The sequence below is a fragment of the Hirundo rustica genome, chromosome 13 (assembly GCF_015227805.2).
Source record: "Hirundo rustica isolate bHirRus1 chromosome 13, bHirRus1.pri.v3, whole genome shotgun sequence".
NCBI classification, from domain to species: domain Eukaryota; kingdom Metazoa; phylum Chordata; class Aves; order Passeriformes; family Hirundinidae; genus Hirundo; species Hirundo rustica.
The window spans coordinates 19,306,655-19,319,959 of NC_053462.1; the positions used below are offsets into that span (position 1 = coordinate 19,306,655).

The following is a 13,305-nucleotide window of genomic DNA, read 5'->3' on the forward strand; positions in this document are numbered from 1 at the left end:
ATCAGCCTCACATTCCCAGGGTGGGAGGGGCATCCCTCACATTCCAGGATGAAAATCCTTTCTCCCAGAAAGGAGAAACAAAGATATTTCCCTAAATCTCACAATATTCAGGATTTTAGGCCCAGATATTGTGGAAGCCACATCCAAATTCGGGGAAAAAATGGGATCAGCCTCACATTCCCAGGCTGGGATGTGCCAGGGTGAAAATCCTTTCTCCCAGAAAGGAGAAACAAAGACATTTCCCTAAATCTGAAATATTCAGGATTTTAGGCCCAGATATTGTGGAAACCACGTCCAAATTTGGGGGAAAGAATGGGATCAGCCTCAAATTCCCAGGCTGGGAGGAGCCAGGGATGAGCATCCCTCACCTTCCAGGATGAAAACCCTTTCTCCCAGAAAGGAGAAACAAAGACATTTCCCTAAATCTGAAATATTCAGGATTTTAGGCCCAGATATTGCGGAAGCCACATCCAAATTTGGGGAAAAAAACGGGATCAGCCTCAAATTCCCAGGCTGGGAGGAGCATCCCTCACATTCCCAAGGCTGGGAGGAGCATCCCTCACATTCCCAGGCTGAAAACCCTTTCTCCCAGAAAAGAGAAATAAAGACATTTACCTAAATCTCACGATAATCAGGATTTTAGGCCCAGATATTGACAAAGCCACATCCAAACTCGGGGAAAAAAACAGGATCAGCCTCACATTCCCAGGCTGCGATGTGCCAGGGAAAAAACCCTTTCTCCCAGAAAGGAGAAACAAAGACATTTCCCTAAATCTCACAGTATTCAGGATTTTAGGCCCAGATATTGTGGAAACCACATCCAAACTCGGGGGAAAAACAGGATCAGCCTCACATTCCCAAGGCTGGGAGGAGCATCCCTCACATTCCCAGGGTGGGAGGGGCATCCCTCACCTTCCAGGCTGAAAATCCTTTCTCCCAGAAAGGAGAAACAAAGACAATTCCCTAAATCTCACAATATTCAGGATTTTAGGCCCAGATATTGCGGAAGCCACATCCAAACTCGGGGAAAAAACGGGATCAGCCTCACATTCCCAGGCTGGGATGTGCCAGGGTGAAAATCCTTTCTCCCAGAAAGGAGAAACAAAGACATTTCCCTAAATCTGAAATATTCAGGATTTTAGGCCCAGATATTGCGGAAGCCACGTCCAAATTTGGGGGAAAGAATGGGATCAGCCTCAAATTCCCAGGGTGGGAGGAGCATCCCTCACCTTCCAGGCTGAAAATCCTTTCTCCCAGAAAGGAGAAACAAAGACATTTCCCTAAATCTGAAATATTCAGGATTTTAGGCCCAGATATTGCGGAAGCCACATCCAAATTCGGGGAAAAAACCGGGATCAGCCTCACATTCCCAAGGCTGGGAGGAGCATCCCTCACATTCCCAAGGCTGGGAGGAGCATCCCTCACATTCCCAAGGCTGGGAGGAGCATCCCTCACCTTCCAGGCTGAAAATCCTTTCTCCCAGGGCGTCCACGATGTCCTTGAGCGCGGCCTCGTCGGTGACGTTGAAGAAGTGTTTGTCGTCGGGGTCGCTGGCGATGAACTTGATCTCGTTCAGAAAGGCCTCGGGGTTGATTCCTCTCCTGTTGTAGTAGCCCAAGACCTGCTCGGGAATAAAAGGGCCGGACTTTTACGGAATTGGAATTCCCGGGGGGTTTGGGGTCGGAAGCTCATCCCATCCCGCGGGCGGGGGCGCATTCCGCTATCCCGGGCTGCTCCGAGCCCCATCCAACCCGGTCTTGGATATTCCAGGGATATGGATCCGGCAGCTCCTCCGGGATGTTTTCCCAGGATGGATGAAACCATCCCGGATCCCTCTGGGGTGTCCGTGTGGGAGAAGCCCCACCCTCGGACCCGACGCAGCTTTGTGGGAACAAACAGAGGAACTGCCGGAATTCCGCCAGGCCGGGTGCTCCTCACGGAATTTGGGGTCCTGCCTGTCCCCCAGTCCCGGCACCAGCTCTGGATCCCGAGCTGAGCATTCCAAAAGCCACAAGGAGGTCCTGGAATGTTCCGGGAGCAGTGGGGATGGACAGGAGCTCTTGAAATGCTCCAGGAGCAGCAGGCATGGACAGGACCTCTTGGAATGTTCTGGGAGCAGTGGGGATGGACAGGACCCCTTGGAATGCTCCAGAAGGAGTGGGGATGGACAGGACCTCTTGGAATGCTCCAGGAGCACTGGGGATGGACACGAGGAGACCACAAGGAGCTCTCGGAATGTTCCGGGAGCAGTGGGCATGGACACAAGAAGACCACAAGGAGCTCTTAGAACGCTCCAGGAGCAGCGGGGATGGACAGGACCCCTTGGAATGCTCCAGAAGGAGTGGGGATGGACAGGACCTCTTGGAATGTTCCAGGAGCACTGATGATGGACACAAGGAGACCACAAGGAGATCTCGGAATGTTCCGGGAGCAGTGGGCATGGACACAAGGAGACCACAAGGAGCTCTTGGAATGTTCTGGGAGCAGTGGGCATGGACACAAGGAGACCACAAGGAGCTCTTGGAATGTTCCGGGAGCAGTGGGCATGGACACAAGGAGACCACAAGAAGCTCCTGGAATGTTCTGGGAGCAGTGGGCATGGATACAAGGAGACCACAAGGAGCTCTTGGAATGTTCCAGGAGCAGTTGGGATGGACACAAGGAGACCACAAGGAGCTCTTGGAATGCTCCAGGAGCAGTGGGAATGGACAGGACCCCTTGGATGTTCCAGGAGCAGTTGGGATGGACACAAGGAGACCACAAGGAGTTCTTGGAACGCTCCAGGAGCAGTGGGAATGGACAGGACCTTTGGAACGCTCCGGGATCAGCGGGAATGGGACGGACCGTCCCGGTGTTTCCGGTATTCCCGGAGCAGCACTGAGCTCTGCCAGGGGCTCCCACATCATCCCAGCCCCTGGAATGCCGCCCGGCTCACCGCCACGGCGTATCGGGTGACGTTGTCCCTCTCGCTGTCCTCGATCACCTTCTCCAGGTCGGGGCTGTCGTGGGACTCTCCGTCCGTGATGACAATCATCACCCTCTTGGCCCCTTTCCGGCCGCCTTTCCGGAACGCTTCCGAGCTGGAAGTGGGAGAGATCATCCCGGGATGCTCCACCGGAAGCTCCGGATTCCCTTTTTTCCCCCTCTGCTGAGGTCGGGATCCGGGATCGAGACACGCGGAGCAAGGCCGCGGAGTCGGGACTCGGATATTTGCGCGAGGCCTAATTAGCGAGTTTGAGATAACGAGGTGGGAACGGAGCACCTCTGAACCCTTCCCCAAGGTCATCTAAGCGCTAATTACCCACTAACGAGGTGAGACCGGTGTTAATTATGGGTTTGACCCAACAACGACCACCCAAGGCCCGACGGGCGGAGATCTTCCACCCGGTTACGGAAAAAACACCCAAACCCAGGAAGGAGGAGGAGGAGGAGGAGAAGGACGCAGGCCACACCCAGATCCTCCATCTTAACTCACGTTATCGCTAGAACCCTTAAATCCCGATTTTTTCACCCCGCGGGATCACGCAATTCCATTCCAACTCCACACCCAATTTTCGGGAGCCCGTCCCACGGCCTCCGGTGGAACGCGGCGCCCGCCTGAGGGTCGGCACCCCTCAGCTCAGAAAGTCCGGAATTTTCAGCCTCCAGGGTTCCGACAGGCCCCGAGGGGGTCTCTGGGGCTGCTGCCCCTCCGGGAGGAGCGGGAATCCTCGGGAATAGCTTTGGGATGCGGGTTTTCCCGCTTTTTTTTTTTTTTTTTTTTTTCCTTCCCCCAGGAGAGAAAAATTTAGTGGAATCGGATGAGGGATGGATCTGGAGCAGGCCAGCGGAGTTTTGGCCTTGGCTTCCGGGTGAGGGGAAATCCCTCACATCCAGTTATCCACCCCTGCCAAAATCCCGCTGTTTTGGCAAAGCGCGGTCCCAAATTCCGGAGTATTTATGGAAAAGGGACACCCAGCAAGGCTGGGGGCTCTGTGTGACACGAATCCTTCAGGACCTTGCTCGGACCCGGCCAGGATCCGTCCAAAACTTTTCCGAGTTTGTGCCGGAATCGCCGTTCCTGCAGGGATTCCAAAAGCACGTGGATGTGGCACTTGGGACGCCGCCAGTGGTGGCCTTGGCAGTGCTGGGCTTGATCCTCGACCCCTTTTCCCAGCCTAAAAATTCCATGATCTGCAGCTTGGAATACTGCTCGGAAAAAGCGCGGGAGCAAGGATTTGTCCCGGGAAAGGGAGGGGGTGGAGCTGTCCTGACTTCCTGGGGTCTCTCCAGGGATTTCCAGGGGAGCTCCAGCTCCTGGGGCTGAATTTTGGAGCTGGGAGCTCCTCCCAGGGAATCCCCGGGCTGGAGGACAAAATTCCCGAGTCTGCTCCAGCTGCAAAACCAGCCGGGAGCAACTTTGGGAAGCGCCGTCCTCAAAACCTTCCCGCATTTTCCTACCGCGCCCGGCGATTCCCGCGGCGAGGAAATCAAAGGGAGAGGGGAATGAGGGAGGGGGGGGGCGGAAAAAAAACCACCCGGAAAAGCGGATCGGGATGTTTTCCCGGGATCGGGAAGGGGTTTTACCGGGCGAACTCGATGCCGTAGGCGGTCCGGGTCTCGGTGCCGCCGCGCTGCTGGATGTGGCTGGCGGCCGCCACCACGTCCTGCACGGACCTGTAGTCGTTCAGGTGGAACTCATGGACCACGTCCTCTCCGTACTGCACCACTCCCACCTGGGAACGTCGGGAATGTCGCCGAAAAAAAGCGCCGCCGGAGAGGGAATCGGCTCCCTCCTGAAATTCCCGGTTCCCTCCTAAAGTTCCGTCGCTCCCTCCCGGTTTTCCATCGGCGGGAGCGTTAAGGATTCCCCGATTTTGTTAATAATTCCCGATTTTGGTAGTAATTCCCGATTTTGTTAGTAATTCCCGGTTTTGTGGTCCTGAGTTTGGGGGGGATTCGGATGTGCTGCGCCCCCCTGCTGTCCCAGGTGTCTCTGGGTGGGACCAAAGTGCGTTATTTGGGAAAAATCCGGGATATTCCTGCTCAAATCCCGGCCCGAATTTCCATGGTTACTCGGAGCGAGAGCACGGAGAGCTCCTTTCCATGGGGTTTCATCCTCCCTGTTCCCACTGGGATCTGGGATCTCTCCGCAGCTCTTTCAGGGAGCGTTTTTCCCAGCGGGATGAGTCAAAAATCCCAGAATTTCGACGAATTCCAGGAGCTTGAGGGGAAAGGGACGTTGGGGATGGCCCTGGGATGACACAAAGGGTTCGGGGCCTCACCTGGATCTGTCCAGGACCGATGTAAAACTTCTTCAGGATGTTTATCAGGAAGTGCTGGACTTCAACCCACGGATAAATGCTGTTGGATCCATCCAGAACGATGATGATGTCCATGTAGGTCTGGCATCCTGTGGAAAAATCCGGGGATTTGTTAAAAGTCCTCTGGCAAAAGGGGCGGATTTATGGATTTCGCTTCCAGCCGGGTACTTCCTCCTCAGGATTTATTGGGGGGGGAAAAAAATAAAAGAAACGAACAAAAAAATTCTGATTTCCATCATTCGGGAAGGAGCTTTGGGCTCCGGCAAGGTGGGGAGAAGCCACAGGAATCCTCTCCGCTGGGAAAAGACGGGATCACGTCCCAGGAATAACACTCGGCGGCGTCATTTCGGGTTCGGCTTTGGAATCCGATCCCGTCTGATGTCATTCCACACTTCAAAGGGGAGCGGGATCCGGCCCCGCTCCTCCCGCAGAGCCGTTCCTGATCCCTGAGTCATTCCCATTCCTCCCTTTTCCCGTGAAATCCTCGGCTCCGAGGCGGCCAAAAACCCCGGAGGGGACCCCAGGGCTCGGCTCCGCAGCCGGAGCAGGAAGGACTTGAGGAATTTTTTTTTTCCCAGTGGGGAAAATCGTTCGGGATCATCTCAGTCTTGCTGATGTTTTAAAGCATTCCGTGGAAAAGTCCTGGATGATCCCGGATTTCGGAGATTTATCAGCTGGCCTTTCACCCTATAGGATTTATGGATGAAGGAATCCATGGATTGGAGTCACTCATGGATCACTGGGATCCTCCTTGTGCCTCCATCTCCACCCCGGGAATCCGGGAGAGGAGCTGAAACTGCATCCCGCTAAATAAACACTTCCCAAAAATTCCCAGAAATCCCAATTGTCCTTTGCAGCGAGGGCTGGAAAGTAACGAGGGAAGTGACACCAGGGATTTGGTGATGCCTTCACTGCCTTGATCCCTAAAATCCCGTTTTTCCAAGCCCCTCTTTATGCCCTGGGAATTTGGAAGTGGGCTCTGCCTTTCCTGCCTTGATCCGCCCAAAATCCCATTTTTCCCAGCCCTGGGAATTCACTCAGACCAGAGGGGTTCTGGAGCTGGGGAATCACATCCCGTGGGATGAGGAGCTCCCAGGAGCAGGACAGGCTTCTGGGAATCCTTCCCAGCTCCAGGAAAACCAGGAAACTCAGTTTGGACCCTCCAAAATAAAATCCCAGCTCCAAATTCCCAAATTCCAACAGATTTAACTCCAGGTTTTGTGCAGCCAAACCAGGATTGCAGATGGGATTGGAACTGGGATTGGAACTGGGATAGGAGCTGGGATCGGAGCTGGGATTGGAGCTGGGATCGGAGCTGGGATCGGAGCTGGGATTGGAGCTGGGATCGGAGCTGGGATCGGAGCTGGGGTAGGAGCTGGGGTAGGAGCAGGGGTTGGAGCTGGGACTGGAACTGGGATCAGAGCAGGGAACAGAACAGGGATTGGAGCAGGGATCAGAGCTGGGATTAGAGCTGGGAATGGAGCAGGGATCAGAGCCGGGATGGGAGCTGGGATGGGAGCTGGGATGGGAGCTGGGATGGGATTCGGGATGGGAGCCGGGATGGGAGCTGGGATGGGAGCCGGGATGGGAGCCGGGATGGGAGCTGGGATGGGAGCCGGGATGGGAGCTGGGATGGGAGCTGGGATGGGAGCAGGGATGGGAGCTGGGATGGGATCCGGGATGGGAGCAGGGATGGGAGCTGGGATTGGAGCCGGGATGGGATCCAGGATGGGAGCAGGGATGGGAGCTGGGATGGGATCCGGGATGGGAGCTGGGATGGGAGCTGGGATGGGAGCAGGGATGGGATCCAGGATGGGAGCAGGGATGGGAGCCGGGATGGGAGCTGGGATGGGAGCTGGGATGGGAGCCGGGATGGGAGCCGGGATGGGATCTGGGATGGGAGCCGGGATGGGAGCTGGGATGGGAGCTGGGATGGGAGCAGGGATGGGAGCTGGGATGGGATCCGGGATGGGAGCTGGGATAGGAGCCGGGATGGGAGCTGGGATGGGAGCCGGGATGGGAGCAGGGATGGGAGCTGGGATAGGAGCCGGGATGGGATTCGGGATGGGAGCCGGGATGGGAGCTGGGATGGGATCCAGGATGGGATCTGGGATGGGATCTGGGATCAGAGCTGGGATGGGAGCCGGGATGGGAGCCGGGATCTCGGTCCTCACTCTGCAGGGCCGGAGCCACGGTCCTGGAGAAGCGGAAGTTGGCGTTGACGCGGGAGCACATTCCCGTGGTGTAGTAGGAGCTGCCGCACTCGTGGGACCACAGCGGGCTGCAGGCCTGGCGGGAAAAAAAAAAAGCGGGATTTGCCCCAAAGGATCCCTTTTCCATGGAAGCGTTGGCAGCCTTTTCCCATGGAATGCGGGAGGTGGTGCAGGAAACAGGGAATCCTGGAATTCTGGGATGGGTTGGGATGGAGCTGGAAGGTCTTGCTCCTGCCCTGGCCATGGGACGGGAAACATTCCCTAATTTCCGAATTCCATAATTCCATAATTCCATAACCAGGCAGGTTATCCAGGATTTGTCCAGCCTGGTGTTGGACTGGTCCAAGGACAGAGATTCCATGATAAATAAATGGATAATAAATAAATGAATCAAAGAATAATAAAAATAAAATTATATATAATTTATCTTTGTAATACATCCTACTATAGTCATGTACAATATAATGAAATATAATATACATTATATTAACTATAATGTAATATAATACATATATTAAACCTATTACATTATAATACATTACATTATATTATAATAAAATATTTACCAAAATACATTTATAAAATACTAGGATATATAAATATTTATGTGTTTTATATCCATTTATCATGTATATAGTGCAGCAGAGAGTTATAACATAATAAATAAAATTGTTTATATTATATATATATTATATTCATATGGAAATGGAGATAAATACAATGGAGTAATAAAATATCCTGAGTTGGAAAGGATCTGGCAGGATCATCAAAGTCCAGATTTTATTTTAGTTTAGTTTAGTTTTTATTATTTTGTTTTGTTTAATTTCGTTTTGTTTAATCTTTTTTTGTTTTGGTTTGTTTATTTTATTTTACTTTATTTTATCTTTATTCCATTTTATTATATTTTATTTACTTTTTCTTATTTTATTCCATTTAATCTTCATTTCATCGTGTTTCATTTTATTTTACTTTATCCCATTCAGTTTCATTTTGTTTTATCTTTATCTTTAATTTAATTTGATTGTTTTATTAATTTAATTTCATCTTTATTTTATTTTATTTCAATTTAATTTCACTCCCTTCCGTTCCATTCCCATTACATTCCCACTCCATTCCATTCCCATCCCATTCCCATCCCATCCCCATTCCCATCCCATCCCATCCCATCCCATCCCATCCCATTCCCATTCCCATCCCCATCCCCATTCCTATTCCCATTCCCATCCCCATTCCCATTCCCCATTCCCATTCCCATCCCCATTCCCATTCCTATTCCCATTCCCATTCCCCATTCCCATTCCCATTCCCCATTCCCATTCCCATCCCCATTCCCATTCCCATTCCCCATTCCCATTCCCATTCCCCATTCCCATTCCCATCCCCATTCCCATTCCCATCCCCATTCCCATCCCCATCCCCATTCCCATTCCCATTCCCATCCCATTCCCATCCCCATTCCCATTCCCATTCCCATTCCCATCCCCATTCCCCATTCCCATCCCCATTCCCATTCCCATCCCATTCCCATTCCCATTCCCATTCCCATTCCCATTCCTATTCCCATTCCCATTCCCCATTCCCATCCCCATTCCCATTCCCATTCCCATTCCCCATTCCCATTCCCATTCCCATTCCCATTCCCATTCCCATTCCCATCCCCATCCCCATTCCCATTCCCATTCCCATCCCCATTCCCATCCTTTTCTCCCAACAAATCCCTACGAACCTCACCACATCCCACCGACCAAACCCCAACGGAGCGGAGCCTCCCACCACCATCCCCGTCCCGCGGCGCATTCCCAAATTCCCGGCCCAAATTCCCGAATTCCCGGCCCGGCATTCCCGAATTCCCGGCCGGCATTCCCGCCGCTCACCAGGACGCTGCTGTCCCTGGGGTTGGCGGCCAGGCTCAGGCCCAGGCGCATGTTATCCTTGCGCTCCGACACGTTGGACAGCGTCACGCGCCCTTGGGAGAGATCCCGGCGTCAGCGACATTCCCGGGAAATCCCGAACGCCCCCCCCCGGAACCTCCGGAGCGACCGGGAATTGCGCGCCGGAGAGGAGTTTACGCTGGCGTAACTCCGGGTTTTGGGGATTTTTGGAAGGCGGGAAAAAAGTTTGGGAAGGTTGGGATTTTTTCCCAGATGAACAACCAAGGACGGGAATTTTTATTTTGGGAATCGGGCTGTCGGTGTAACTCCAGGTTTTGGGGATTTTCGGAAGGCGGGAAAAACTTTTGGGAAGGTTGGGATTTTTTCCCAGATGAACAACCAAGGAAGGGAATTTTTTTTTTTGGGAATCGGGCTGTCGGTGTAACTCCGGGTTTTGGGGATTTTCGGAAGGCGGGAAAAACTTTTGGGAAGGTTGGGATTTTTTCCCAGATGAACAACCAAGGAAGGGAATTTTTATTTTGGGAATCGGGCTGTCGGTGTAACTCCAGGTTTTGGGGATTTTCGGAAGGCGGGAAAAAAATTTGGGAAGGTTGGGATTTTTTCCCAGATGAACAACCAAGGAAGGGAATTTTTATTTTGGGAATCGGGCTGTCGGTGTAACTCCAGGTTTTGGGGATTTTTGGAAGGCGGGAAAAAAATTTGGGAAGGTTGGGATTTTCTCCCAGATGAACAACCAAGGACGGGAATTTTTTTTTTGGGGAATCGGGCTGCCGGTGTAACTCCAGGTTTTGGGGATTTTTGGAAGGCGGGAAAAAAGTTTGGGAAGGTTGGGATTTTTTCCCAGATGAACAACCAAGGACGGGAATTTTTATTTTGGGAATCGGGCTGTCGGTGTAACTCCAGGTTTTGGGGATTTTTGGAAGGCGGGAAAAACTTTTGGGAAGGTTGGGATTTTTTCCCAGATGAACAACCAAGGACGGGAATTTTTATTTTGGGAATCGGGCTGTCGGTGTAACTCCAGGTTTTGGGGATTTTTGGAAGGTGGGAAAAAAGTTTGGGAAGGTTGGGATTTTTCCCCAGATGAACAACCAAAGGGAAATTTTTCAGGGATGAGGCCGGGAGTTGGAGAGGAGGAAATCCCACGGAGGGCTCAGCTCCTTATCCCGGATTCCCAGGTCAGCGAATCCCTGGGTTTTTTTCCAGGAATTTGGAACAGCCCCCGGGGCAGCCCTGTCAATCCTAAACGTCCCTGAGCTGCATCCCAAATCCTGATCCAACCGTTCCTCCGGAAAAAACGCAGCTCCCCATGAGCCAGAGCTCCTCCTTCGGCCGGCAAACCGGGAATCACGGGATAACTCGGGATGGGAGGAATTCAAAGCCCATCCAGCGCCACCAACTTCCACCATCCCAGGTCGCTCCAACCCGGCCTTGGACGCTCCCAGGGATCCAGGGGGCTTCTCTGGGAATTCCACCTTCCCGGGGAGGAATTCCTTCCAGGTATCCCGGTTTTTTGGGGGATAATTTGGGATGCCTGGGGCTGTCGGGAAGGATCCGTACCCAGGTTGAGCTTGGTGCAGTTTCCGTCACTCGGCACCGGACACTTGTAGACGTCTCCGGTCTTCTGCTGCCCGTTGGATTCGTACGGAGCTCCCACCACCAGCCTGCGGAAAAACGCGGATCCGTCAGCGCCGGGAGAGGCGGGAATCCCCCCCAGGAAAAAGGATCCCTCGGCCACGAGATTCCCGGATTTGGGAGAGGCGGGAGAACATCCCAACCTCAGTCGTCGTCCCGACCTCGGTGGAAGGACGGCTTCTCCTTCTCTTCCCGCTGGAGCAGCGGAAAGCCGGGAATGGGACTCTCCGCCACCCGGAATTCTGGGATTGCTTCCCGTCGGCTGCAAGGAAAGGCTCCAAGCGCCTTTCCGCAGGGAAGCGGCTCCGGGATGGCCCCAAATCCCTTGGAATCAGCCGAGGTGGCCATGGATTGTCCCTTCTCCCATGGAGGAGCCTCTCCAAAGGGTCATGGAATGGTTTGGGATGGGAAGGATTTCAGGGATGATCTCATCCCGACCCCTTCCATGGGCAGGGACACCTCCCGCTGCATTCCCAGAACACCTCCAGGACATGGATATGGAGACACCTCCCACTCCATTCCCAGAACATCTCCAGGACATGGATGTGGAGACACCTCCCATTCCATTCCCAGAACACCTCCAGGACATGGATATGGAGACACCACCCACTCCATTCCCAGAAGATCTCCAGGACATGGATATGGAGACACCTCCTGTTTCATTCCATGGGTGTCTCCAGGACACGGATATGGAGACACCTCCCACTCCATTCCCAGAAGATCTCCAGGACATGGATATGGAGACGTCTCCTGCTCCATTCCCAGAACACCTCCAGGACATGGATATGGAGACACCTCCCACTCCATTCCCAGAAGATCTCCAGGACATGGATATGGAGACACCACCCACTCCATTCCCAGAACATCTCCAGGACATGGATGTGGATCCCAGCAGAACCACCAGGAATAACCACTGGATCCTGCTGGGATCCACCAGGAATTTTCCCCCAGAAAATCCCGGAAAAAGGAATTTGCTACAACCCGGAGCTGTTGTGAACAGCCCTGAGCTGAACGTCGGGATCTCCAGGGGTGGGTGAGGACGTTGGGAAGGAATTTTCCCCAGGAAAATCTTGGGAATGGGAATTCGCTCCAAGCCGGGATTGCTACGAGCCCTGGGAGATGAACATCGGGATCTCCAGTGGAGGGAAGGAATTTCCCCCTGGAGGAGGGAATCCGCTCCAAGCCGGAGATGTTCCGGACATCGGGAGCTGAATTTTGGGATCTCCGGAGGACATCAGGAATTTTCCTGCTCTCCACAACCAGGGAGCTGCTAAATCCGGTTCCCCAGCACGGATACCGAACTTCCAGCTGGGATATTTTTGGGACATTTCTCCTGACTTTTTCTCCACCACAACATTCCAGCCCAGCAACCCAATGGCAGGAAGAGCGCAGGACCAAAGGAATCCATCCCTTCTTCCCAGGCTATCCCAAAAATCCCTCGGCACCGCGAGTTGTCGGCACCTCCCGCTCCCGAAATAAATGGGAAAATTTTTTTTTAAAAAAAAAATTTTTTTTTTTTTTTTAGCTTCCCAAAAAATCCTATGGATGCGACCGTCCCAGTTTGGATCTCCAGATAAACAGGAGCTCTTTTGTTCCCAGCAGCTGGAAAAGCCACCGGAGCAGATGTTCCCTGTTAGACCGGGAATTGTCATTCCTTAAAAATGCTGCTGCTCCGAAGACAAACATCCCATCCTTTCATCCCGAAATCGCTCACCCGAGGAAAAGCTCCCGAATCCAGGGAATCTCCTGGAAACGCTTCCTGCCTTAACGGCTTCGTGTGGGAATTCGCGACGGGAAAATCGTCTCCAGCTGGAGCTGTCCTCGACAGCATCCAGGGAAATCTGGGATATTTTTTTCCTCGGGAATTTGCTCATTTTTCCTGAGGCTCTCCCAGGCTCCCACGTCCGCTGGGTTGCGGAGAGGAGGGAAAAGTTGGAAGATGGGGAAGGGGAACGGGAAAACCTTGAGGATGAGGAGGAATAGAGGCGGAAAACGAGGATCTCCCGGCGCGATCCCCAGTTCCCAAAGAATTTAAGACAACTGGAATTCTGCGAACTTCTGGGAGCAGCTCCAGCTCGATGCGCCCCCCTATCCCGCAGGAAATCCTTTCGGAGACTTTTCCATTAATTAATATTCCCATATTAATATAATCACACCGCCCATTAGCGAACATTCCCGAGAAACCGCCTGGGGTCGGATTCGGGATCCGACCATCCGGGATTTGGGCTGGGATCATCCCTTTGGGATGACGAGGCAAAGCCACGC

At 53.0% G+C, this 13,305-nt stretch overlaps 1 protein-coding gene across 1 annotated transcript in view; it reads right to left on the bottom strand.

Annotated features, from left to right (window-relative positions):
• ITGA11 (integrin subunit alpha 11) overlaps positions 1-11,064 on the bottom strand; it is a 43,901-nt gene extending 32,837 nt beyond the window's left edge. Inside the window, exons 1-7 of the mRNA XM_040077749.2 lie at positions 10,966-11,064; positions 9,391-9,482; positions 7,478-7,592; positions 5,265-5,392; positions 4,567-4,715; positions 2,936-3,080; positions 1,456-1,621 (exon numbers count right to left, since the gene is read on the bottom strand). Of these exons, the coding sequence (XP_039933683.1) occupies positions 1,456-1,621; positions 2,936-3,080; positions 4,567-4,715; positions 5,265-5,392; positions 7,478-7,592; positions 9,391-9,441 (754 nt within the window). The 5' untranslated portion in view covers positions 9,442-9,482; positions 10,966-11,064. The remainder of the gene's footprint in view (positions 1-1,455; positions 1,622-2,935; positions 3,081-4,566; positions 4,716-5,264; positions 5,393-7,477; positions 7,593-9,390; positions 9,483-10,965) is intronic.
• Between the last annotated feature and the right edge of the window lie 2,241 nt (positions 11,065-13,305).